The following is a 26,551-nucleotide window of genomic DNA, read 5'->3' on the forward strand; positions in this document are numbered from 1 at the left end:
ATGATGTTTTTGCACACAACGCCAAAGAAGCAACAAGCTATTGTTCTGCAAAGGCTACAAAATCTGCTCAGCTCTGTTCTGAGAGTGTGGTTATGGGGGCACGTCTGGGTCACGTCTCCTCCTCCTCCTCTGCAGATTAGCCATAAAGCCAGTCTCCCATTACACCCTCCCTATAGTCTCGGCTCGGGGTCTCACGAATGTCCCCCCGTGCACCACCAGCACAGAGTGACGGACAGACAGGTGGGGTTGTGGGGTGGATGAATTGAGGTGAAGGGGGGAGTTGTGTTGAATTATGTGGACGAGCTGACGTTGTTTACCGACAGTGAAAGGCACAGAGGAGATGATGAGAGGAGGCAGAAGTAGAAAAAAATGCTCTAATGACAGGCATCGTCAGACAAAACACACGGAATGCGTCACAGAAATAGATAAAGCTGTGGAGGCTGCGATTCTCGGGGACGTTGAACTGAGAAGTGTCATGTCATCCGGTTGTCGGGAGTAATATAAATCTTTGTGCATTCTCAAAAGATAGAAGATGAGCGGAAGCATTTAGGGTAAGCCATAAAAATTCTATTATGTCCAAACGCATCCATCTTAAATAAAATAAAACGGTGTTGGGGGTTTCTCTGCTTGGGTAAATTAAAATATAGGGGGGCGCATTCTTGGCTGTCATGTTCTTGGACTGCAGCTGAACCTTGTCGAGGAAGAAGGAGGCCTGTATACACTCCATTCAGTCACCAAAGGCAAATGGCTGGGTGAGACGCTGTGGGAATTCGACCTATTTGAGATGCAAATTCCTCAAAGAGCTGAAAGAGCCGGAGAAACAGGTGTCAGAGGAAGTGTGCTGCAGTGTGGGTGCGTGAGGGCGGGTGCGAGGGCGCTGAATGATAACACAGGGTGTATTGAAATCCTGCTCGTTCAGCGCAGTCTGTGTGGCACTTCGTCCCTTGTCTGGTTTTCTTTGTTTCATAGAAGATGCGGGGAAAAAGAGAGGAAACCGGCTGTAAAAATGGGAAATATGACAGATATGCAAAAATCCAAGAAATGTTTTCATTCATTTATTGATTTAAATGTAATTTGGTACAAAAACATATCAAATCACAGAAAAAAAGTCCTATATACTGATTAAAACAGCAGAAATTGCAAATGTACGAGCCCCTAGCTAAGTCAGTGTTATACTTTAATACAAAATCTTACCAAAACAATCTAAGGTTTTGGATAGCAAAGCACATCTGTGGATCCTTCATAGTAACTCGACAGTTTTATAATAATCTCTGGATGAAGCTCAGTGGCACCATCTACATGACAGAGCAGAAAACGCGGAGTAAAAACTCTTAGAATGCATGTCGTGTTCTTGCGACAGATTAGAACTACATGTTTTAAATCTAAATATCAAAAGCTTCAGAGAACATGGCAGAGAAACAGTGCTTCCTAAACCACCCAAAAATAAACCCGTAGCATATATTTATATTTATAAACAAAATATTTTTTAAATCAACACATAACCATTTTTCATTACTCATAAAGATTTTGACACCAACTGAATTTTCAGGAATGGAACTATTAACTGCTGAGTGCATATGAATCCACTTCCTCTCAAACCATTTCTTCATTTGGTTATTATTCAAAGTTTATGGCTCGCTGACGTCTTCCCAAAATTCCTTTGCATGGAAGTGCAGAGAAAAATCCCACAAATCATATTGAGGCATGAATATCACATAACCGAGTTTGTCAGTCAACAACAGCTTAGCATTTGGAAAATACTTGAGACTTCATATTTAGTTTGCAGATTCTTTCAATTGTGGAAAAATTGGGATTTCTTGGTGGTTTTAGGACTAAAACAAAAACAAGGAAAATATTGAACTTTTTGAGCATTAAAAAGTTTAGATTCTCAGACCGCAACAAAATAAACAATCTCCCAATATCATCAGAAAAATATACGTATAAGATCTGCTAACCCTTTAACAAGATTGTACAAAACAGCTCTGTCTTAGCGTTCTTCAACATAGCTCATTCATTACATAAATATAAACCCTATAAGCTCTCCCAAATTGACACAAATTAAATACTGTACGACAATATAATTGAATAAACTGTTTCGAAAATATACATTTTGAAAGATATGCAATAAAAATCTTTGGCTTAGTGGCATAAAATATCCCTGCACACCTTTCCCCCCTTCATTTGAGAGTCACTCCGCTTTTAACAGTTCTTCTTCTCATTGGATTTCTGCTGGTCGCTGCTGTGGCATCAGAGCTAATCTCACAGCACCCTCAAGTGTTCAAACTCACAGATGCATCATAACAGTCACCAGACCGTGCAAAACAGACGCGCTCTTAAACTTTGTGTCTGCAAATTTGTAAAGAGCGACAGCGTCTGGCAAAGCCGGATGAATACAAATCTCTGTGTTGGCAACATAGCGACTAACGCAGGCAAAGAGGAAGACTAGAAAGGCAAAGTGCTCCAGGAAAGATCTCATCGATTAAGACTAAATCAAACTTCATATGTGACAGAGGAGAGAATCAGAGCTTTACATTGAGGAAATAGCAGCAGTAGCTTTTAACAGTGGAGATTCTGAGTGAAATCCTACATGTTCAGTCATATGATGCTGATAGTCCCACTCAGATAAACCTCACAGACGTGTTGAAAAGTGCACACAGTCGCCACCTGCTGTTGCTCCCTGGCACTCATACTGTTTTGAGTGCCACTGGGTTTTAAAAAAATACAGCCATGACTGTACTACTAAGGTTAATATCAACCTGAATTAAAGCAATTTTTGTCATAATTGAAAATGTAATTTTTTACGTTTCCAACCGTTCAAAAAAACCTTTAAATTCAAAACTTTTCTTGGAGTGTAATGACCGTAAAAATATAAATGTTCTCACACTAAGTGATGGAGGTTTGTCATGTCTCTATGCCTGAAAGCTGCTGAGTCAGTGAAGGCTATATGGAATGGTTTGTGTATGTAAACTGGTGTGAAACTTACCCTGCTACAGGTAAGTGTCATGCTCTGCGCTGCTCAGACTCTCTTTGGACTCTTGTAAGGTCACGGGTTTGAGCAGAGGTGAGGGGTCACTGGGAGGAGGATATGGATTATGTGTCTCCTGTGGCGCTGGGATTGTTTTTTTCTGCTGTTCCCTGTTAGCCTTTCTTCTTCCCTTTGCGTCCTCGGCCTGCACCTTGTCTGCGGTGGGCGCCAGCGGAGACTCAACGATGATCGTGGGCCTCTGTCTCAGGTCCTGCCGGCTCGGCGGCTCGGCAGCCATGATGGCCTTGGCACCATGCATCCTGGGAGGGGACTTGCAGTGTAGATCTCCGTGACTCTCCTTCCAATGCCGCAGCTGAGCGTGGTGCTCCCTCTCGATGTCTTTCTCAGACACGGATAGCTCTATAATCTGAGACACGGGGACAGAATAAATGTGAACGTGAGGTGATGTCAGGGTTTTCCAGCAGATTACACGTGAACGTTTTTTCTTCATCACGAACACAACAATGGAAGGGCAAAGTCCAAGCAACACTCCTGCACCTACAGGAAATTCTGAGTGTGTATTAGTTGCTGAGTCAAAACAATAAAAAGTAAAACAGATGAAGACAGCAAGTTTAACAGTACCTCGTGCACCAGGAACCTTTCTTGCATGTACTGCGGCTGTATGGCTCGGAGCAGCTCCATTGTTTCATAGAGACCTTGGCAGGACTTCAGTTTCTCCTGGGATCCCAGCATGCTTTTCAGGAGAACCAGGCCCACCTTGAACACGATCTTCACTCCTGAGAGAGGCATCAGACGCAGCTAAAGAAGGGGCTTGCACTCATATTTAAGGAACAAATCATAACACTGTTCATGCTCTGCTGCTTTACAAGTACAACTAAAGGGGAGGAAGTTCATGAAATTATTGAAATTAAAAGATTAAATTTTGACCAAAATGCTGGCCAAATGTAAAACTTGCTTCATCTGTTACATTGCTGAAACACCCTTTTAATAAATGTCCTACTTCTCACTTCATGCTATATGAACATATCAGTGAGTTATGTGAGAGCCGTGTCATCTCACCCTCAAAGAGGAACATATCCCAGACGCGCAGCACCGAGGCCCACGGCAGAGTGCGAGAGAAGGCGCACATGAACCACTCGGTCATGCACAGGATGGGCTCCAGCTTGTGCTTCTTCAGGTGACCGTGGGCCGCAGGAGACACCCGCCGCAGCAGAGCGTACAGGATCTCCCCGTCCAGCTGGATCGCCTCCTGTGGAGACGACATGGAACAGCGACCAGTGAAGGAAGAGAAAGAGAAAGAGAGAAAGAGAAAGAGAGCGAGAGAGAGAGAGAGAAAGAGGGAACAGACTATCCTCTCTCTGCCTAAGCTGATTGTGTGATTATCTCGTCCTTGTGGCCTGGTCACCACCTCGAGTCGTTAGGTTGTTGGTGTATCAAGCAGCGACACACTGGCCTGAGAAATTCAAAGATTCAGTGGCAGAAATGTTGTCTTCAGAAACCCAGTGTCATTAACACTATGAACGTGTAATGTCAAGTATTACTGTCATGTTCAAGCTCTTCTCATGACATACCAGCCCTGTACTGTAGTATCCTGGAAGGTATTTTTCACACATCTGGACAAGAACCCAGAATGCATCCTAGGACAAAGAAAGGAAAGAGAGCAGGTATTTATTATTGTCATTTATGATATTTGAAGATACAAAAATCCCAATGATTAATATTTAAGTAAACCATTTTGACCGAGTGCAAATGTTAATGGGAAAGCATTTAACAATTATAGTTCTTTTACATTATTTCATGACATTCTTTCACTATTTTGTGACCTCTTTGCCCCATAGTTGAAACAGTTTAGAACTTTTTATTTTATATTAGAGAAAAAAAAACATGTGGAGAGGTTGAACGTCTAGTGTGAGCTCACCTCAGCCGGCATATGCATCAGGAGAACAGCAGCTATGGGAGCCTGGGCCTGACAATAACCCTCATCAGGACGATGCAAAGTGTAAGCCTTCAGAACCCGGAGCAGGTCCTGCTGCCTGCATGCATGAACATAAAGAGATTAATATCATAAACGTCTGTGTATTCATTAAAATGAATACAGTGTTGGGAAGTATGATACTTCAGATGGCAGCGCGTACCCATGACCTCCTCTTGCTTTAAACATTTCGTGGAAGGGAAACTGCCGATGGAGGTCCCTCTCGATGATGTCTACCCATTTGGGATCTCCTGACTGATCGTCAAGTTCCTGGAGATACAGATTTTTTTAAACATTCAACTTTTGAGTGATTTCCCTTCGGCTTCTTTTGACAAGCCCACTAAAATAAAAGTAGCTCTGAATCTCAGGGAAGTTATAAGTCTTGCACCACACATTATGTCATGCATCTATACTTTTACGTACATGTAATATGGGTATAGATTATTTGCATTTTGGAAAATACTCACAACTGCGACCTCACATGTGTCACTGACCTGGAATCTGCCTTTGTTTTGCTCCCTTTTCACCTTCCCCCCAGTGAGGTAGAGCCAGGCCCGGCCACGCAGCGATGGAGGGATCCCCTTTTGACAGCGCTCTTTCACCTGTCATTCAACACATGCACAGTTCATGTAGAGAGGAACACAGACTTTTCCTTTGTTTTTCCCCTTGACTATATGAAATATTACATGTACTCCTAATATTCACACAGTTAGTAAAATTGTATTGCTGCAGTTTCTCACAAAAACAGAAAAAACCCACAAAATCATAGTAAACACAGTAGAAAGTGTTCAAGTTAACAAAATAAACATTTACAAAAACTGAAACATGGCACATAAACTATCTTCATGCTGAGGCAAATTGCTCTTTACCATTATTGCTAATATGTAACACACATAATTTAAAAATCACTGCCGACCTTCCTGTGTTTTTTGGCCATCCACTTGTCCCAGTTGTTGAGCATATCCAGCCATTTTGCCTCCCTCTGTCTCAGCACCTCGATGGGGATTTCTTCTGCACTGTGGCGAAAGGAGTAAATGTTATGACAAGAGACAAACAAATTATTTTTAATCCAGACTGACAGCAGTCGTGCTGTACTGTGTCACCTCCCTGTGCTTATTACAGGGGAATCTCCGAGGGTGGCGTGCAGTGCCTCTTCTCTTCCTTGTCCACACAGGAAACGTACCCTCAGACCAAACAGTGGAACACTTGCCCATCGCCAACGAAGTACAAAGGAAAACAGGAAGCTATGGGAGAACTTTCCCTTAGTTCAGTTCCCTTCAACCTTCTGCTCTTATACCTCATTTCACAACAGTTAAACTAAAGATCAGAGCTGGCATTTGCCTGGGCTGCGTGTCACACCTTTCAATACAATAGCTCGGGACAGATCACAAGTTGTAAATCAGTTATAAACACGGAATAATAAATCAAACTTGAGTCTGTTACTTTTATAGTTATATTTGCCAGCACAAGACAAATCAAGTGCAGCACAATTTTCAAGCTTTAAGTTAAAAATCAGCTGTATAGGAACAAATAACAAAGCAGGATGTGGTCCAGGTCTGAATGTGAAAGACTTCAAATGGCCTCTGAGGCAGAACGTTAAGTTTCCTTTCAGAGGGAGGCCGGAGCAGAACCTCTTTGCCTTAAAACACAGCAACGTCTGTTCACTACCCAACATGTCATTCACTGACTAATAACGTTAGATGATTAATATAGAAACATCTGAAAAATAAACATGATTTTGATTATAGCAATTTGCCTTGATTGTTTCTCATTAATCACCTAATGGCCAATCAGATTTATTTTGAAACCCGAACAGGGATCACGACTATCCGGTTGGCAACCACAGACCAAAACAGTGAAACACCAAACAGGTTTAGCCAGAGGACCTCAGAGTCCAACAGGAAACAAGTGACAAGAATCAGTAAAACAAATTGATATGGAGAGTCAAGCACATGATTAATGTGGTCTCTCGTGTTTAGTGAAAGAGAAACCTTGAATAAGGAAGGTGGAAACAATGAATATGGGCTGATAAGACTTTAAAAAGGGAATGACAGTGGTGTCGCTCTGTGGTTTCCAGCCTGACGGCTCCCAAATGAATTAAGATTGGGAGAAAGAAAACAAACATATAAACACATTATTTTGTAAACTTGTTCCTCTTTTCTTATCTTTTTTATATTTAAATAACAGGTCCCTTCCTGCTTCTAAAAAAAGAAGGAAACTAAAAGGAAACAGTTCTCCTATGTGCTCATAACCGATAAACGTATGGAAGCCGTGACACGGAAAGTGGACTTTGATTAACTTTGAAGATTCACAAAGCAATAAGGTTGGTCCCCGCTGGTCCAGGTGACAAGAGACGAAGCTGTGACTTAGGGCCAAAGATCATGTCAAGATAAAACTGTTCATATCAGGTGATATCGATAATCAGCACGATAAATGTCACATTATTCTTTTTTTAATTTATTAGCTGATTTTTGCTCCCAAGTGAAGGTTGTGGGTTTAAACTCTTTATGGGCAGAGAATGAAAAACACTTGATAAACACCAAAACATTTTACAAATCTGAGGTAGGACAATAAAGTATTTCACCAATATCTATGTTCATATTGGACTTTTGTTCTGTTATTGATAAGAAAAAATAGATCATTAATTGATTATTATTGAATTTAAGCCTGTCCTTCTATATATTAGGATAATCAGCTTCATCCACACTCTGAGTTTACTGAATATATATGAAATGACAAACTGTTGGTCCCAGTAATAACAAACTGGTTTCATTGACACTGTGTGAATGTGCCTGAGATCCAGAGACCTTCTACCTGTGTTCAGCTGAGTGAGAGAAATACACTGCGGCCATGTGGCGACCGAACACTTTATTGTGAAACCATACAGTCTGTGTGTGTGAAACTGCACTTACGATTCCTCGGAGTTCTGCTGGGCTCCCCCGGTGAATCCGTACTTATCCACCCGGTCCTCCCCCTGGATGGCACCGCCGTTTACCTCGGCTCCAAACCCGCCGCCCTTCCCGTTGTCTGTCAGCTTGTCTGTGGCGGAGTCCAGCCCATTGCCCCGCTCGGTCTTTGCCATCTAACCAACATTTACCTCACAGTCCGTTCGCATAACCTCGAGCTAATCCCCAGATCGCAGCCGGCACCTCGCAGCTCTCCATGAAGATGCCCGCCTGTTAGCTTAACCCGCTGTCACGGCTAGCTAGCTGGCTGGCTGCGGTTGCTAGGAAGGACTCGCTTCCTGGCTGCTAACCTGCTGCTGCTAAACAGGTAGTCGCTCTCATGGCCCCACTTCCTCCTTCTTCCTTTGGCCGATTGCTGTCTCACAAAGCGGATTCCCACCTATTCGTCAAGCTAAAGAGCCAAAGCTCCGCGCTCTCGGTTCCCTTTTAGGGTTTGTTCCTGCTAGCTGCTAAGCTAACATGCTAGCATCACATTGGTGTCAGCTGACCCACGCAGAGAATGTGTGCTGTCAGCGGGAATGGGAGTTAGCTGAGTGTTTAGCTGAGTTGGCACAGATAGCTGCTGCTGAGGGGAAGGTGAGAGACCATCAGTAAACAAAAACATCCTCCGACTCTCCAGCGCCACCCACTGCTCAACTCAGCACATACAGGTACAGGCTTTATTCATTCATTTTTCATTTATTTCAAACATGTAAATAAAAAAAAGACAATATACAAACAAAAAGCAGTGAGAAGAAGTACAAACTTATTAACCTAATCTCATATTTGTCCTAAAGAGAATCCATGTCCATTCTGCCATCCCCTCATCTCTTATGAGTGCGGCCTGTGCAAACAGGGAAGTTGTGTGTTCCTGCTGCACATCCTACAGTTAGTGCTACAAACTAAATCCTGCAGGGTTGAAGTCGAAACCGAACGGCATCTAAAAGAACAGGAAATCACTCTTTGCCAGGTGGACACGCATTCTTTCAACCTGCCACAATTCTCTATTGTCTTGCGTGCACAGCTGCGTTTGACAGTTGTTTTGTTAGAGGAAAAATTGTTGCTGTTACTAGATATGAACAGCATCGAGTTTCAGAGGGAATTACATTCACTCTGAAGTTAACCATGACATATATACACACACACACAATACATTCCCCCTGATATAGTGCAGTAAAAGTATGAGGCAATAGAACATGAAAATATTCATAAAAGTACCTCAATTTGTACTCCAGTAAATGTACTTAGCTACTTTATCTTTCTATGGACATTTGTTTGATTGGTGCAATGCATACCAAATTAGTTATTTCATTGAACATTAGATTTTAACATAAAACGCCTAATTTCAAACAATTACATAAATATATGCATTTGCTCTGTTAATTGTTTGACTTGATTCAGTATCTGCACTGACAAGAGAATCATATCAAACAAAACGGCAATAAAATATTGTAAATGTTAATCAGTAAATGAGAAAAACAAATTTGGTTGTTTAAACAAAATATAAAACCTACGTCAATATTGAGGATCCAGTCAAGTTCCCCCCCCATCTTCCCTCCTTGAAAAAAAACAAATTCATAGCCGTCAAACATCTTTGGTGAAACCTGGAATTAAATCACAAAAACGCAAACAAATTTAGTATAAATACTAGATTCTTTATTTAAATATTGTACATATTTTAAAACATATTTACATAAATTAGACCTGCATTGTTACACTGTATGTACACTGACATGGGTGTGTCTTTCACACGCACAGACATCGCTTGCTTGAGAGATGACAATCGTACCATACAGACCGCAGAAGCACCTTTGAGAACGACTTTACATTGACATTAAACACGGGGCAATGTGGGGGGGAGACGAGACAAGCTTGCAATGACAGGAAAGGCCTCTTGATTACAGGTCTAGCTATTTGTTAAGGCTGAAACTGTGCTCACCCACACACACACACACCCACACACTTTAAGTTAACAGCACCATTACCCATCTCACCCCCTGCATATAGGTTGCATCTCTCTGTCAAATGTAGCTCCATTTTTTACCGTGAATACAAGTTCGGAAACTTTGTACACAAACGTCCTTAATACGAGAACAGGATGCAAACGAGTGAAACAAACTAACACAGAATCCACAGAGCAGGACAGAAAATATGCAAATAATTTGCCACGAATTTGGATTTATGTAAATGTGGTCATTAGTCGCATCCTGCTTTCACTATGCAAGATACAATTTCTCCCAAGACTATTTAAGAGGGAACAACACAGTGACAATTCTGGTCTCCACCATTGAAATGTTATCCTTACAACCGGGGCGGAGCAGCGCCCTTATCATGTATTTATATATGGCTTTCCTTCTTTGGTTTATAAACCGGTCTTAGACTTTGTTAGAGACAACCACTCACCTATAACTTAAACCAGAAATATGATGCAACCTTTACTCTCAAACAACTTTAAGCATAGAAAATATACTTCAACGTCCCTCTGAACATTTCCACCCACACTTCTGGCCAATCACACAAAACTCAGAGCACAAGGGCTTTACAGTATTGCTGCATGATATTTATAACAACTAAGCATAATGACATACACAACGAAATTGTGTCTTTGGTGCACCCGCTTTTAAATTATAAGACATTGTCCAAACCAATGGGGCGAGGTGTTTGACACAGGGACAGGCTATTATGGGCAGAACAGTATTATCAATGTCTTTAATTTATGTCATCAGGTGGAATCCAGCACACACACAATCATTATGACCATCCAGACACCTGAATAACAAAAGAGAAGCAGCAAACAAATGTAGAAGGAAAAAGAAACAGAGAAATTATACCAATTCACTCACTTTAAGATATCTGGATCCTTTTTTTCATCCATCACACAAACTTCATGTCAGCAGACACTTCAAACTATCTACTTTTAAAACCAAACATTAAAAAAATATGTCTTTTCATTTAATATTCATGCCTGACCTATCATTGCAATTGCGAGCATTCCCAGATGCTAGCTTTAGCTTTGTGAGAGAACAAATATCAACATCGAATACGCCACATATTCAAACAACAATTCCTCACATCTATACCACACACACATTCACTCCTTCCTACCACAACTGAAGCAATCAATCTGAGCAAATATATTCTTGTTCATTTCAGCAGGTGGAAGAGTGGGATTGGTAAAGCTCACTTCAATATCAACATCTATACAGGAAAAATAATATATTTATGAATGCATGTGTACCTCTTCCACAACAGTAACAAAACAACTCTTTGCTTTAAATAAAACCGAGCAAAGACGACAGAACAAGGCGGAGCCCTGAAAACACAGAAATATTTACAACCTATCAGGATGTGCGCACCGACGGATCCCATGACCAAGTGACCAAATCTGATTAACCTTCGCACGTGAGCTTCAACATGGGTTAGTTTCTCTTTACTGTGATCTGACCAAATTAACGAACATTCCCAAAACCACCTATTACTTTTCATTCCCAGTTAAGACTCCTCCACTCCCAGCCTCAGCCTCCTCAGTCCGTCTGTATGGTTCGTTCAGACATTAACAAGGAGAACAACACAGACAGATGTGTCCACGACTGTGAACAACCCCAAACCATGGCTTACTCCTCTTAGAATATCACTTTTTCTTTTTTAAATCACAAGGGCCAGCAGATTTTAAAACCCCTAGTGACTGTCACTGTGAGACATGGGAGACTGACGATGCATTCCTCCACCCATTGTACTCGGCTCCTCCTGCATCATGATCAACATGAAAATGGCCTAGCTGCCTGCTTCTTCTTCTTAAACCGTTCAAGCACCCAAACGAAACAGAAGAAGAAATCAAAATGTCACACAGGGGGACGTCCTGCAGCAGGGAGTGTGTCGTGTTAGCGGGGCCTCTCCAAATCAGCCTGGCGGACACAGTGCATTTTGGGAGGGCTGCAGGTGGAAGACTCAGGCAGATGGTAAGGAAGGATCAGCCCCCCCAAGAAGCGGGCGCGCACACACACAGAGATACACACACTCTTTTAGTCTGTATATTCAGCCACAATCGACAGCAGCACCGTGATATCATCTGGCTTCCCTCCTGCAGAAAAAGACACCATGAGCAAAAATCATTACAGGTATACACACTATTTTCACAACGGCTAATTATTGTTTCTTTTATATATATATATAAAAAAAAAAGACAACTTTGGTCACACAGCTTTTAATAACTTCTCTAATACATGTACTGTACCAAGAATAAAAAGGAAAAGACAACAGGAACAACTTACCTCTTACATTCAGACCATTGTCACAGGCAAACTGTGCAAAAGGAGACATATAGTTGGGGTCGTAGGCAAGATCGTGAGCTTGCTTTGCAATGCTCTGTGCAGTCTGCAGGATGCTGTCATAGTTGGTAGTCTGAAAGAAAGAAGAAAGTCAACATAAAAAGCATGGAAATGTCATTGAAACGTGAAATAAACTATCTTTCTGCACATGCGTAAAATGTGTCACTAGACACACCTTCAGTTTTTTGAGCTCCTGAAGAATCATGTAGTCGGGCATGTTGTCAAAGAGGCCGTCGCTTGCTGTTAGGATGATGTCGCCGAGCTCTACATCGAAGGAGGAGCTGTCAGCTGCTTCGGGACTGGAGGAAACAGGAGGAGGGTGAGTTCAGTCACAAGTGAAACCGGCATGTGACGCCAGAGCTGCCCTCAACAGTTTCCACTACGGAATTAAGCAGGACACGCTGCCAACTCTTAACGGTGGACACGGTAGGGGTGTTTAATCTGACAGCTGACTTGGAAGCAGCCGGCCCTGTGTGTCCTCAGTGGACTCTGTAAGGCCCTCCCGTTTGCTGGTGCTCAACCAATACTTAAGCTTTATTTCCTGGTACCCTTTAACAGTATGATCCTCCCTGGTCTGGGGGGCCTGTAGTTTAACGTGACACACTACAAGGCCACAAAGAGTTAAGTTTACTTGAACTATATCTCGCACCATAAGAAAAAGAATTACCAAGTGGGAGGAAGAAGGAAATAAAAAAAAAAACCTTGAGACTGCTCTAAATGGATTAGAAAAGATTTATCCCTTGTTAATCAGGCTTCCATTGTCAGAATCAAATTGTGACACCTATCTGGGCAGCCTGGCAAGTCTGTACGTGTGCACCACTGAGATAACAGAGATAACACTTTAGTTGAGGCAGTTGTCTGCAGGCAGAAAGAAACAGGATTTATAAAAAGATGATATCTATAAAGAATGATTCTGCCAGAAGAAAGACAATTATAAAGGCTTGTATTCTTGCATCCAAGAACCCAGCTGATAAAAGACAGACTATTATTATACTATTATTCTTGCCTGCTGAGATGCATAATCTGACCTTTTCAAAGAGGCACACAGAGAACAAAACCGTACATCCTCTCTATATTTGTCTTTTCTACTTGTGTGAGTCAGTGTACCATCAATACAACAACAAGCATCACCTCGAACACATTGGCCTGTGCAGAGAATAGCATTAACTGATGATGCTGTGCTTTAAGTACTGATATCCTTTCAGCAATAGATAAGTTTATGTGCAAAGTATATAAACTGGGGTCAGTGTTTATTACATAATTAGTTCAATCCGTGGTGGTAGCTGCCAATGGAGAGAACGAAGCAAAGATCACTACAAACAATTCTACAATTAAAATAAAAGGTCCAAAGTTATAGGATTTATATGTTATTATAAGTGTGTAAAAAGGTTTTGGTTCATTATGAAACTGACAGGACAAATAAGGCTATGGCGAGCCACCACAGTCTGTGTCATTTACAGTATGTTGGAAAATAACAGTATAAGGAGATTTTCCATGATGAACTAGTTTAAATGGCAGATACATTTGTCAGCAAACATGTCGTGTGTACACCTGCACAAACTGGACTGTGACGCAAAGCCGCTCAGATCTTGTTTATTCTTCAAACATTGGGGAACAGATCGTACTGCAGCCACATTTGCTCTGTCCTGTCTCTACCACAAAGCACTTTTTATTTTTGTTCCTTAAATAATGCTCACATGACTTGTTATGATGCATCCAAGCGTGAGCTACTGACCTGTCACTGAGCACCACCCCTTCTGCCCCAGGGGGAGCGATAGACAGCTGGAAGGGCGTGTTAAAGTAGTGCTGCTGCTCGTCCGAGCGATGGACCACCTCTCCCTCCCGGACCACCAGGAAACCAGAGTCACCGAGGTTACACGTGTGTAGCCGGTGACTCCGTCTATCCAGAACCACGATGCAGGCTGTGCTGCTCCCTGCAAACAAGAGGAGAAACAAGTGTGAACTTATGGATAATGTAGCACCACAATGAAAAACATCCAGTCCAGGCAGACATTCAAAAAGAGAAGCGGAGCCTGGATGTGTGTTTGGCTTCACTTTCAAGAGGTAGAATGCTGCACAACCAGTATATCACTGCCTCTGTGTGCACCTTCTTTGTGAATGTGACGCTAAGTGAGAAAAACAAAACACACACATGGGTCACATTCTTTGCTTGTCCCAGATCCCCAGAGACTGCAGCTTTACGAACCAATCGTCTTAGTAACCTTGGGAGAGGAAGGTCAGACACAGACCGCGTCACCGCTCCTCAAAATAAAAGTAGGTCGTTTGGCACACATGGTGACACGGGGAGGAGGTTAACATTTGGCGTCTGCTCTGGCCGCGGGTCAGAGATACTGAGTTTCAGGAGAAATGCGACCTTGGTCACATGTTTGACTCGGTCAGGCGTTTGAAATCTGTACAGCTCTCCAGCAGTGTCCGTTACAGATGTACTCCAGACCTTTTGGAGGCTTCTGGTATGAGGCAAAATATTCCACCTACGCTAAAGGAAAATTGTTTAAGGTCACCGCATCTCAACTTTCAAGTGGTGGCATAACAAAACCCAGCTGATCAAGTAAGTTAGTTACCTCAATTGCATCACTCAGTAGGGTGCAGGTCAAAGCCTGAAGCAACGATAACTAACAGTCCTCACATTAATAGATATGACAGAAATGACATCAGCAGTTCTGTGTAATAACATATGCAAAACCTAATCTTTATTATTTGTACCATGTTGTTCTAAGGGTTTAGCACATTTTTCCATCCTTTTTGCACTTTTCTGGTTAGTTAAAGAAAGTTTCACGTGCAAATGTTCTCACTTGAGTGAATCATCCTGTAGCGGTGTTCTTTAATTCTCAGAATGCAGCTCTTCACATGAGACCCATGACTCACTCCACCACAACGTGACGTCTGTGTGTACTCACCCAGCAGGGGAACTTTGTTCTGTAGAAGCTCGTAGTAGCCAGAGGTCAGAATGCCCACTGGGTAACTGGGAATGAAGCGTCCCTCCTTCACCAGTCGCTCACAGGTTCTCATTAAGGTGGCGGAGAACTGAGAGGGGTCAACGCCGTAGTCACGCCAGCCACCTACTCCGTCTGCTACACCTGATGGACAGGAATTAACAAAACATTGGTCATATACCAGGCAAACATTCTCACACTTCTACAATACATTTAGCTGAGTGATTTCATTCCAGTTTGTACTTCTCAGTCCTGACTCCGTGCTCTGTACCTCCCAATTATTGGTGGCAACAATATAGCTTTTATTTTGACAGATATCTTGATTGCAATGAGTCAGGATATTAGTGCTGATGCTAATTTGAACTCACTGGACAGATGTACAAGTGAAGCCGATCAACAAGCATGTTCCTTTGTTTCTTAAGAATGTTAAACATGAGAAAAAGGCAGAGGGATTTTGTGATTTCAATATTTGTATTGTTTAACCATGGTGGTGGTGGTGTAACAGTACAGTGACTATAATCTGTAAGTGGGTTTTTAGAAAGTATCAATACATGTCAACACATCTTGAGGTGAAGATTCACTGTATTTTCAAGTGAAATTAACTGGAAAACATCCTTTCAGATTAATTCACAAGACTATGATATATTTATATATATATATATTATTACTATATATTGTCCAAGCATACTATATAGTGACTAATGTTTATTTTGTTATAGTTTTGACCATATCCTCCAGCCCTACAAGATATTGTGAGGTTATTGTTGATTAAAAACACCAACGTTATTAATAAATGTTGTTTCCATGTCACATAAGGAAGATCATAAACGAAACGCACTCACATAGTTTTATTCTTACTATTTTCTTTCTAAAAGTAAAGTTCCTTTTGAAAAAGGAGGTGAAACTACACTCTGGGAAACTTCCAGATATTTCCAGCTGTGCCTCTGGAAAAAGGGACAATCATCCCCGGAGCCATGGCTCTTTTATTGAAGCTCCATTGAGGGACGACCACAGACCTCCAGCACCTCCACGTTGTTTCTGCTTACATGTGTAAACACGTGAAGCCCTCATACCTCTGAGCTGAGCTATTCTAACGTCATAGTCACCAGCGAGTCACATTAAACCCGGAACGTAGCCTCATTAAACACACACCACGTTTATTTACCCTCAAGTCAAACAAGCAACGAGGACAAAGCATTGACGCGAAGCTAAGCCAGCAGGCTAGAGAGGGGTATTAGCAACATGGCTGCCTCCATGCTCAACCATTCTGACCTTTGCAAGACATTGTAGTTTTCAGGTCTGAGGGGCAGGGATCCGCTCTTTGACAACTCGACCCGCCTGTGAGTGTTAATATCTGCACATCCTAACCAAATGCGATGGAAATGTTGAGTCTGCGCGGTGTAACGTGCAGATTGAGCTCATCTAGGTGAAAGGTCATTGGAGTTTCTGATCAAATGACGTCCACATTCAGGAGAACATGCGTCAAATAGCTCGATCAAAGGTTTAATACGCAGAATGATCTGTTAGAGGAATCTGCCCTGCTTCCTGTTATTAAACTGAATGGTTGTAGAGGGGGGTTGTGGCTGTGTGTTTGCAGAGGGTGGTGAGGGGGTTGTGTTTTCATCCGAGGGGTGGCTACACGTGCGGGCTCACTGAAGGTCACCCGATCGCATAGTGTGTGTGTGTGTGTGTGTGTGTGTGTGTGTGTGTGTGTCCGTCCGGTGACGGTACTCCGTGTGCCCGGTGCAGCTTACCCAGCACATCCGCGGTCTTGTGCCGCGCTATGAAGCAGGCGTCGTCCCCGTAGCACATCCCCTTCTTCAGGATCCCCTTGCGAAAGTCTTTGCCGAAGCCATAGCTGGCGCTGATCAGGCTGTAGTCCCGGCCGTCCGTCTGCGACAGCCCGCCCAGCACAGCCCTGGCTACCAGTCTGCCATACGACAGTACGGATAACATCCCCCGGCTAGGAGCGGTCCCTTCTCGGTTCGACCCCCCCCCCGCACACGCTGATCCTCCTTCCCGCTGTCTCGGTGTCCCTCTCGCCGGCCCGGCCGCCTGCCCTTCTCGGCTGCTTCTTCTTCTTCTTCTTGTCTTCCCTGCCTCTTATCCGTCCATGCGACACAGACTACGCCGCTTCCGTGAGATCGTCGCCCCTCCAGGAAAGTCTGTCCCACCTCGCGCAGAGCTCCACCGTCCGTCCCCCCGGTGCTGTTTATGTGCGAGAGCCGCTCATGGACGCAGATCCTCCGCAGAGCTTCCTCCTTCCCAACATGATTCCTCACTTCTACCGGAGCCAGGGCAAGCGAGTACATACGGGTCCTCAGCCGTTTACAAGCCTGACGTCACGGAGAGCCGCCATCGTCCAATGAGAGAGCCGCTGCGCAGGCCTCCTGTGGTGTGCGCTTGTTTTATTCACGGGGACGTGACGGACACAGAGCGAACGTTAGCAGCATTTAGCTTGCCTATGGTATAATAACACTGGTGCAACAGGGCTGCTTATGGTTTCAAATGCAAACCATAATTGTATCGTAATTTGACAGGCTATGTTACTCTAATGCACAACTGTATCTCTGTTCCTTGTGTCTTTCAATCCCCTCAAATTTTAAACATTTGTATTGTCAATATCTCCATTAGAACATACTTCTTTACAGTGGAAGCTCTATAGTAGTCCTGGTGGTTAGCGTTTCATCTCATCTATCTATCTATCTATCTCCAACACAACATTCAATAATAATAATTTGTAAAAATAAAGATGTTATTATATGTCATGCTAAATTTCACATTCACAAATGCAGTGATGAAGGAAGCACCCAAACACCTTAATTGAAAATGCAAATTAATAGATTAAAACATACTCAATTAAAGGTTCCACATGTGCATGAATACAAGTAAGTAAGTACTTGCTTTAAAGTAAAGTACAAAAAGTAAAGAATGTCACCTATTCTCAATTGCAGTAGTCCACCAAATCATAAACTGTGCCGACTGTATATTTATTTTAATACAAGAGTAATAGACAATCTGTCGTATTAACAAATAATAAAGAATGCTGCAGATCATGTTACTGAAAACACTTGTCATATCTAGTGATGGTTTGGTCTCAGCGGTGGCCTCTTTTAAATCCATGTCATGTGTAACACAATGCTCTGTAAAAAATGCATTGGATGGGAAAGTACTGATATTTGTTGATATTTGTAATGAAGTAAAAGTGAAAAGTACCTGAAAATAAATACATGACAAATGTAATTAAGTACAGAAATGAAGTTAAATAACCTTATCTCACCCTACGACTTTACACATTTTAAATTTTTTAATGAAGAAATAAAAACTATACAGTATATTGTTTCAATGTCTTTGGCGAAAAACAAACATGCTGTCAAGTTACGTTACATTTCTTTACTCAGTTTTTCTGTGTTAATCCCGCATGTTTAATGTTTCCTCTTTTAATTTATAAAGTTTGTTTGTGTCAATGTATCAAATAAAGTGAAAAAGGGGTGAAGGGTTAAAAGGTAAAATGGCAAATATTTCCATAACTTTTCACATTAAAAGCTCCAAATAACAGAGAATCAGTCGCTCAGCAAGCCCTTAACCCCTAACCCTAATTCTGCTAAACAATATACATATATAATAGCCTCTATCATATATAACAATCTGACATAGAAATATAAAAACAACTGTTGGTGTCTATATGTGTTTTTTCTTCCATGATGGTCAAAACAATATTTCCCCCTAGTATCTCCACCTTCACCGCCCGCAGTGGAGTCGCTGTACATCGAAACGAGCGCACCCCGTCTGGACAGACCCACCCCGGGCCAGGCCTCATAACGGAGCAGAGGGAGGACGGAGCATAACAACGCAGCAACAACGAAGCTCTCACACAATCCAACAATTCACGGTAAGAAATGAGTGTAAATTGAATTATACTTATTGCTTATGTTACGTTAGCCTTCGTTTATTAGGTTAGAGAACAAAGCGGCGCACGTGCCGCACATATAAACCTATCATTTAATTTCGTGAATATATTTAACCGGGCAAAAGGCTGGACGATAATGATGCAACGCTTGTAATTCACCGATTTAAAGATGAAAAAACATGTAGTTCATTAATCAGAGTGTGCGGATGGTCTGTTGATATCATTTATTTATGTCTTTAAAATGAACCAAATGATGGAATAATGTGCTCTGGACGTAAGCGAATGTTAGGACACAGATTTTGGCGATTGAATTAGACTGTTAAATGTTATATGGGCCGTAGAGGAATATTATTTGGTGTATAATTTTCCATTATTTTTCATGTAGGCCATTATGAAATGAAAAAGTAAGGCCAGGCCGTTCTGCATGTCATGCTAATAGATGATGCTGAAGGAAGGAATGTGGAAAGCAACGTTTGTTCTTCTAATGTTGTCATGTTTTTATGATAATCACCTTGGAACATTTTTGTCTGTGTAGGGCCACGATGGGGAGGTTGTGCGAGGTTGCGTTTGTATCCTTTCTTGTTGTCTTTCTCCTGAGCACTGAATCTACATGGGCTAAAAGAGGAGGCGGCAGCAGCAGCAGCGGAAAGAAGACCTCATCATCCGGCAACAGGGGTGGGACACAATCAAAGCCTAGCTCTCAGCCAGGAAGCTATCCGAGGCAGCCTCAGAGTCCTAATCGAAACCCCAATCCATATCCCGCCGGGGGAAGTTACCCTCATCCTGGAGCAGGCAACACAAATCCAGGAGGAGTTCCCAGACAAAACCCAGGAAGTTATCCAGGAGCTGGAGGTTATCCTAACCAGAATCCTGCTAGAGCCAATCCTGGAGGTTATCCGAACCAGAACCCTGCTGGAGGTTATCCAGCAGCAGGTGGCTACCCAGCAGCAGGTGGCTACCCAGCTGGAGGTGGTTATCCTAACCAGAATCCAGCAAGAAATTATCCAGGTGCAGGAGGTTATCCAGCAGCAGGTGGTTATCCTAACCAGAATCCAGGAAGAAATTATCCAAATCAGTATCCAGGTGGCGGAGGCTACCCAGGTGGCGGAGGCTACCCAGGAGCAGGTGGCTACCCAGGAGGAGGTGGCTACCCAGTCAGAGGTGGTAATACAGGACAAGGTTGGGGTGCGCCTGCCGGAAATCCAGGGGGTTACCCTGGTGGTCATCCTGGTGGTTACCCTAACTGGAACCCCAATAATAAGATCCTCAGTCCCCGCTACGGTGGGGGAGGCTATGGGCAAGGTGGTTATGGGACGGGAGGGTCTCCATTCTCCCATTCTGTACAGAATATGGGATACAAGCCCCAGTCAACAGGTTTTGCCAAAAAAGCCATGATGGCAGCAGGTGTCGGTGCTGTGGCTGGAATGGCCGTTGGATATGGACTTGGGCGCTTCCCTAGACCGCATTTCAATTTCCGCAACCCCGAAGAGGAGAACTCCTACAACAACTACATGTACCGCAGCTATGGCTCCCGCTCCACCGATCAAAAAGACTATGGCCGTGATTATGTCTACAAGCCTCCGCCCCGAGCACAGACTTATGAGAACTTCATGAGTACCTGCATGAATAGGACTGACCTTCTGAAAGATCAGGGCCGCAGCTCCACCACTACTCAGATTGGAAGCGATGAGGATAGTGACACCGTCAGCATTGAGGAGATTGGATACCCGGCACTGATTGAGCAAATGAAGGCCAAGCGCTGTGTGGAGAAGTACATGGAATATTCTCAGCAGTTCCTTGAGGAACGAAAGGCCGAGCAACAGCAGCAGCCCAGTCGCAGCGACCCCCTGAGCTACGGCGTGATTCAGCTTGCCACCTCCCTCTTTGTGCTACTGTCCAGCATGCTCCTCCTCCAGTGAGAACATTTAGACTTCCGTTCACTATATACCCCGAATGGGTTTCTACTTTGCCCAGTATACTTGCACGTCTACTGTCTACTAATGTCAATTTGTTCCCACATCACAAACCTAGCTGTATGCTTACTGTAGAAGCTCTTCGAGTCATATTTAGTCGACCATCTTGTACTGCTGCAGACTAACAAAAGGTAACAAAATGTTTATGTGTATATCGTGACAAAAAGGAGTACACTTCAAGAGGCAGCAGTCAGTTTGGAATCTTTGTTCGATTATTTTTGTTTCGCACGAACTGCACTATATTTTCTTCTGCCAGTTTTTTTTTTTTCAATGATTGACTTTAAAAGCTTAGAAAACCGATTCAGGGCACTTAAGTTAAGTTAATGACAATAAATGTATCTGCTACTGTGTAAAATAGGAATGTTACTAAGACTTTTATATATGTACAGATTAATCAGATCTAATCATCCCCTCATCAGTACTGGACGATCAAATAGACTGACTGTGGCTAGATATGCTTAAGCAAAATTAAATTTTCATTTGATATATAATGAATTGAAGTCAGGGTCCGAGTATTACATTTGGATAGATGCAAACATCAGTATGCTACGACTACGGGTATTAGGGCCATATAAAGTGGAAAAGTTTGGAGATAATATTTCAAGAATGAAATATAGTTTTAGGCTACATGTTTTTTTAGAGGGGGAATATCAGAAGATCAGCCTGTTGCCTGCATGAAAATTAACAACATGGAGCATCTTGTTGAGTTGTACTTTCAGAAGCTGCACACGTGTACATAGGCAACTGGACTTGCTTGTTTCTTCTCTTCAAGGTTCATTTGGTTTATTACCCCATGTTACGGATCTAGTCAAATTATGTCCAAGAGTAAATTTGACATGTTGCTTGAAATTATGATTTCTCTCATAAATTTAAAATGTTTTGCCTCGTAATATTATGACTTTTTTCGTGAAATCTCACATATTTTTTTCCCTTCAAGTGGCCCTGATACTCTGTGGTATACGGTTTTCATTTTGAGATGAATAATTGATTTTAAAATTGGCCTTTCAAAGAGCATCACTGCTAAATGCTGGAAATTGATTTGGCAGTGGGAACAAAGTTAGAGACAGCTCCTAATTATGGTGGGCCAGTTGTGTTCTTGCAACAGGAATATGCCTCCGTATTAACGTGGGGAGTCGTCCATCGGGAGTGATACGGTTTAATGTTGGCTCCACTCAGGACTAGGCCACTAAAAGCTTTCAAGACTGGCCCATGTTCAGATTTTGTTAAATGCACATTTGTTGCAAGTTGATAATAGCCTGAAGGATTTCTTGGAAATACTTATTAAGTCAAATGTCCCACATGGCCTCCAACTTCATAAACACGATTGAATTACACTGGAAGATGCTGGAGGCTATTTTCTTTCTTTTTTCACAACTGGGGATTTTCCCATTGACATTATTGCCAATGAATAGTTTAACGCTGTTGAAAGAAATCAAAATAAGAAGACATCCTCCCGTTAAGGGCAGCTCCGCCTCGTCTCAGGTTCACGGCACTCACACATTGTTTGTTTGTTGTTCAGCGGCCTGATAACATCCGAGATTGCATTTTATAGCTCTGGAGAAAGGAGGCATGATGCCATTAGTGCAGCTGCTGCCCACCGTTGAGAAGGAAATAGGAGCATTTGTTGATGCTTTTACTGTGGGCAGTGATTCCATTGTGGTTTAGATCAGAGGAGGTTCCACAACAATTCACCAACTCTGCTGTATCTCTGTACCTTAACCTTAACGTGTCGCACGGCTTCTTCACAGTTGGGACCAGATTAACTGGGGAACTACAGGCACTGACTTTAAATCGGCTGGAAACGGGGGGGAAGCTCCACCACTCCATCTTGCATGAGCATCGCTGTCATGGTTCCCTCTCGTATCTTGTGCCAACCTTGGTTTCAAGTTCATGTTACCGGAGACACTGACGCTTTATAGGCTTCCCAGGCCTGAGCTGTTCAGTGCATCTCTGTGTCTTCCTCTCATCACCTTACCTTTGCCCTCTCCAGTGTATAAATATGTGCTCTTCTTTTTGCCAGTTGTGTTTAGTGATTGTTTTTGTGATTCTTTTATTATTCCAGCCTGTTTTTAATTATCTGACTATTTTAATTCTTACCCTCTGTTACTGTTCATTTTAGTCTGCCTGCTGTTTGGACAGGGTGTATTCAATATACTAACACAATATTCAGTGTGTAATAACATATATATATACACCTATATATATATATATATATATATAGAGGCAAAATAAAAGAGTACAGTCAAAATAATCGCAAAGCAGACTGTACATCTGGAAGTGATCATATATGGACTTTTTATTGATTGTTTGCTAATTGCTCCTCCTCCCGGTTAATTGTTTTCATATTCTCTGTCTATACTTTTTTCCATTTACTATTATTGATTCTGACAAAATGAATTGAATTTATTTGAAAACATAAATTTTAATAATTTGACAACTTCATCATGTCTGTGCTGTAGAATATCTGTAAAGTGCACTTATTTCCCTGTAGGACTGGATCTTTTGTAACTGCTGGAAATCTGTGTGGATTTTCTGGTTCACTTTACTCATCTAATTTTAAGATTGTTCTGATTTTGTATTGTTATGGATGTTTGTGTGTTAAATAAAAAATTAACAACAATTATGGTTTCTCTGCCTTAAATAATATAATTTCACAAACACTTACATTTATTCTCATTAATGATCTTTCAACTAATGAAATACTTACATATAATCAACGTGTTTAATTAACTTTATTTGGAATAATGTGATTATTCAGACTCTGGATCAGGAAGCATCTAATTTAACATGCTAGACAAGGCTTTATATATATATATAAATATGATGTTCTGAGCAGTTTAAGATATTTTGTTTAATGGGAAAAAATGGTCTGAATTAGCTGCAACTATTCAATGAAAAAAACTATAGTAGTTAAAATATCTGGCATTTTTGGCAAAAAATAAGATATTTGATGACAGAAGAAAACACTTGATTTCCCCTGTTATTCAAATGTTTAATATATAAAATTATTAATTGAGGACATATTTGGTGGATAAATTGAAAATGAAAATCATTGGTTGTAGCCATATAGTCTAAACATATTTGTATTCCCCTAAGGAAAGAGTCGTATATAGGCACTTGTATTGATACCAAGCCAATGTTCCTTATCAATTTATTTGTTACCCTTAAAGTATCAGGACCTAAGTGAATCAATAAACAGACTGGAAGCAGCTGGTAAAATAACCACCACAGTGCATTTTTAATGGGAGAATGTATCCTCCCCCTGACATCCCAGATAATTTACTGCAGACATAACTTAAGTAGCTATGGCTCTGCATTCATATAACGCATATATGACTATTTTAAGTTGAAGCTTGGACCAATATAATCATCTCATATTAAAGCAGAGTGGACAGGGAGGATCGCTTATCCAAACAAGCCTTTATTTGATTTGATCGGACGATTCATCCCAGTGATCCGAGGTTAGATTAAATATCTGCTATCCAGGCTGCTACGAGGAAAGACGCCACTTGTCCAACTGTGAGAAAGATGTTAGTCGGGTGAGCGGGTGTGGCCGTGTTAACTAAGGCTCTCCACAGGGACTGGTTCTGACGTCCTCGGCCTTCGTCGCGATGAGGCCGCTGATCTTTCTCAGAGGAAGACTTGTGGCCGTGACGACCCCCATGATGCTTCGGCTTGCCCAGGAACCCCAGCCCGTACCCGGTGCCCGTGCCCCCCAGGATGCCGGCTGCTGCTGCTGCTCCTGCCAACTTCAGGCCCTGCTTGGAGAGGCCTTGGCTTTTGGAGGAAGGCGGTTTATTGCCATCGCCTTTTCCTCGACCCTTGAAGATGCCTCCTCGCTTACCGTCCGCAAGCTGCGGGCACAGTGCTGCCATAAGCAACAGCAAAACCCACAGGGAGAGGAGCTTCTGCTGGACAGTCATGACTGGGGAACTGCACCCTGCAAAAACACGCACGTACTGATTAAAAAAGTGAAGGCCAAAATAACTCTCTCTTTACCGAAGCTGCTCCCCTTTTATATTTACGCTCTGCTGGTTGTCATTCAAAGTTTCATCAAAGCTTTTAATTTTGCTCCCTGCACATCCAAAGTCACATGCTCGCCTCCAGCACGGACACAACAGACATCCAGAACAATCCACACGCTCCCTGTGTCAACACTGGGATTAACTGGGTATTATGCATGTGATCACGTTTCTCCCTTTCATAAGGCATCTGTTTTTCCCAGCTGTTATTGGCACCATACATTATTACAGGCTGATGAAAAACATATGAATGATGTAGTATCATCATCTACATCATTATGATTCATTTGGAAAAACAAACAAGTAAAAAGTGCTGATAAGAAATGATTGATTGATCAAAAACCAATCTCGCTGTTAATAATAATGAAAAAAGGTCACACCTACCTTTGTGAGTAGTCACACTGAGGTGATGGAGGTTTGGATGTTGGAGCGGCGGTCCCTTTCACAATCACAACACCCACAGGGCAGCAGAGTTGGGTTTTCAGTATCATTCCCATACCAACAAGCACTAAACACGCAGCTCCTCCCCAAAACAAACCCTTCACTACGATTGGCTCCCGATCAATAATACAGATACAAGTTCAATGATTTTTGATGACAGAGGCTTTTCACATACAGTTGTGATGCCTCGTTTTCTCTCATTATTCAGCAAATGCAACGGCAACACATTACTGTCTGCATTACTGCATTACTGTATTTTGTGGGAGCTACAGACATAGGTCTGTAGCTCCCACAAAATATGTCTGTGCTTCATTTGATTGATTATAAGCCCACATGTTTTTTCGTGCATGACTCGAAGGCCCAAAAGTGGTTAAAGGGAAATTGTTGGTTTGTCTTTATGATTGCAATCTGTAACCATAAATTTGATTTGGATCTTAAGATGGAAGGAGGTTCTGTAGAGAGAGGGGGTCGGTCAAAGTGTGCAGATCTTAATTGCAAGTTTAACCCAAGAATATTTATTTTTAGGATTCATTTACATTGCTGCTTTTATCTTATGGCTCTCTAATGCACAATTAACAATTGATATATATATATATATATATATACACACACTTGCATTCATGTGAAGTGATACTGGTGTTTAAATGGAAATATACCACCCGTATTGACATATTAATCAGGATAGTTTGCTACAGCCAGTTTCTCAACATCTCATATATGAAAGTTCTTACAGGGATGATTCAAGGATCCTCTTTAGCAGCCAAATTGCAGCTTTGCTATAAGTATTAATGTATAAAAACAGAATACAGATCACAACCAATTTAAAAAACACATTTGAATGGACTGATACTAATCGACTATAGAGTGTTGATGCTTTTCGTTGCTTTGAAAAGAAAATATGGTTAATTTTGTTTATGCATCAACAAGTTGAAGACATTTGGTCCAGAGGAATGACTTCAAGTCCGTCACTCAGAACAAGAGCCCAAAACTCAACGCTTGGCACAGAGAATAAAATGAACA

At 42.1% G+C, this 26,551-nt stretch overlaps 4 protein-coding genes across 5 annotated transcripts; 1 reads left to right on the plus strand and 3 right to left on the minus strand.

Moving 5' to 3' along the window:
• Positions 1-1,042: 1,042 nt before the first annotated feature.
• LOC118125453 (TBC1 domain family member 10A) lies at positions 1,043-8,523 on the minus strand. The gene is made up of 9 exons (XM_035184023.2): positions 7,871-8,523; positions 5,875-5,974; positions 5,453-5,560; positions 5,122-5,228; positions 4,905-5,019; positions 4,558-4,623; positions 4,046-4,235; positions 3,608-3,762; positions 1,043-3,392 (listed from the first exon to the last, which is right to left on the minus strand). The coding sequence occupies exons 1-9, from the start codon at positions 8,038-8,040 to the stop codon at positions 2,988-2,990; spliced, it is 1,416 nt and encodes a 471-aa protein (XP_035039914.1). The 5' UTR covers positions 8,041-8,523; the 3' UTR covers positions 1,043-2,987.
• Positions 8,524-9,537: 1,014 nt separating this feature from the next.
• Positions 9,538-17,498, minus strand: LOC118125455 (protein phosphatase PTC7 homolog). Of its 2 annotated transcripts, none has more exons than XM_035184025.2 (6): positions 16,940-17,498; positions 15,045-15,329; positions 13,967-14,165; positions 12,407-12,530; positions 12,175-12,304; positions 9,538-11,984 (listed from the first exon to the last, which is right to left on the minus strand). In XM_035184025.2, the coding sequence occupies exons 1-6, from the start codon at positions 17,139-17,141 to the stop codon at positions 11,926-11,928; spliced, it is 999 nt and encodes a 332-aa protein (XP_035039916.1). In that variant the 5' UTR covers positions 17,142-17,498; the 3' UTR covers positions 9,538-11,925. The 2 variants fall into 2 exon arrangements, with proteins under 2 accessions (XP_035039916.1, XP_035039917.1); XM_035184026.2 differs by having other exon boundaries at positions 15,150-15,329; positions 16,940-17,496.
• A 1,421-nt stretch (positions 17,499-18,919) lies between these two features.
• LOC118125454 (FHA domain-containing protein FhaA) lies at positions 18,920-23,688 on the plus strand. Its single transcript, XM_035184024.2, has 2 exons — positions 18,920-19,077; positions 19,631-23,688. The coding sequence occupies exon 2, from the start codon at positions 19,638-19,640 to the stop codon at positions 21,012-21,014; it is 1,377 nt and encodes a 458-aa protein (XP_035039915.1). The 5' UTR covers positions 18,920-19,077; positions 19,631-19,637; the 3' UTR covers positions 21,015-23,688.
• Positions 23,689-24,343: 655 nt separating this feature from the next.
• Positions 24,344-26,422, minus strand: sprn2 (shadow of prion protein 2). Its single transcript, XM_035184033.2, has one exon. It carries the CDS (start codon positions 24,989-24,991, stop codon positions 24,536-24,538), a length of 456 nt encoding a protein of 151 aa, XP_035039924.1. The 5' UTR covers positions 24,992-26,422; the 3' UTR covers positions 24,344-24,535.
• Positions 26,423-26,551: the final 129 nt, after the last annotated feature.

The sequence above is a fragment of the Hippoglossus stenolepis genome, chromosome 18 (assembly GCF_022539355.2).
Source record: "Hippoglossus stenolepis isolate QCI-W04-F060 chromosome 18, HSTE1.2, whole genome shotgun sequence".
Lineage (NCBI taxonomy): Eukaryota > Metazoa > Chordata > Actinopteri > Pleuronectiformes > Pleuronectidae > Hippoglossus > Hippoglossus stenolepis.

Bases quoted from the DNA above. Each gene is read 5' to 3' on its own strand.
- LOC118125453 (XM_035184023.2), bottom strand. From the start codon at position 8,040: ATGGCAAAGACCGAGCGGGGCAATGGGCTGGACTCCGCCACAGACAAG. The intron at 5,229-5,452 runs GTCAGTGACACA...CTGTATCTCCAG, and splicing joins AAAACAAAGGCAGATTCCAG to GAACTTGACGATCAGTCAGG. The intron at 3,763-4,045 runs GTGAGATGACAC...TGCCTCTCTCAG, and splicing joins GGATATGTTCCTCTTTGAGG to GAGTGAAGATCGTGTTCAAG.
- LOC118125455 (XM_035184025.2), bottom strand. From the start codon at position 17,141: ATGTTATCCGTACTGTCGTATGGCAGACTGGTAGCCAGGGCTGTGCTG. The intron at 15,330-16,939 runs GTAAGCTGCACC...CCTGTCCATCAG, and splicing joins CAAGACCGCGGATGTGCTGG to GTGTAGCAGACGGAGTAGGT. The intron at 12,305-12,406 runs GTGTGTCTAGTG...TCTTTCTTTCAG, and splicing joins AGGAGCTCAAAAAACTGAAG to ACTACCAACTATGACAGCAT.
- LOC118125454 (XM_035184024.2), top strand. From the start codon at position 19,638: ATGGGGAGGTTGTGCGAGGTTGCGTTTGTATCCTTTCTTGTTGTCTTT.
- sprn2 (XM_035184033.2), bottom strand. From the start codon at position 24,991: ATGACTGTCCAGCAGAAGCTCCTCTCCCTGTGGGTTTTGCTGTTGCTT.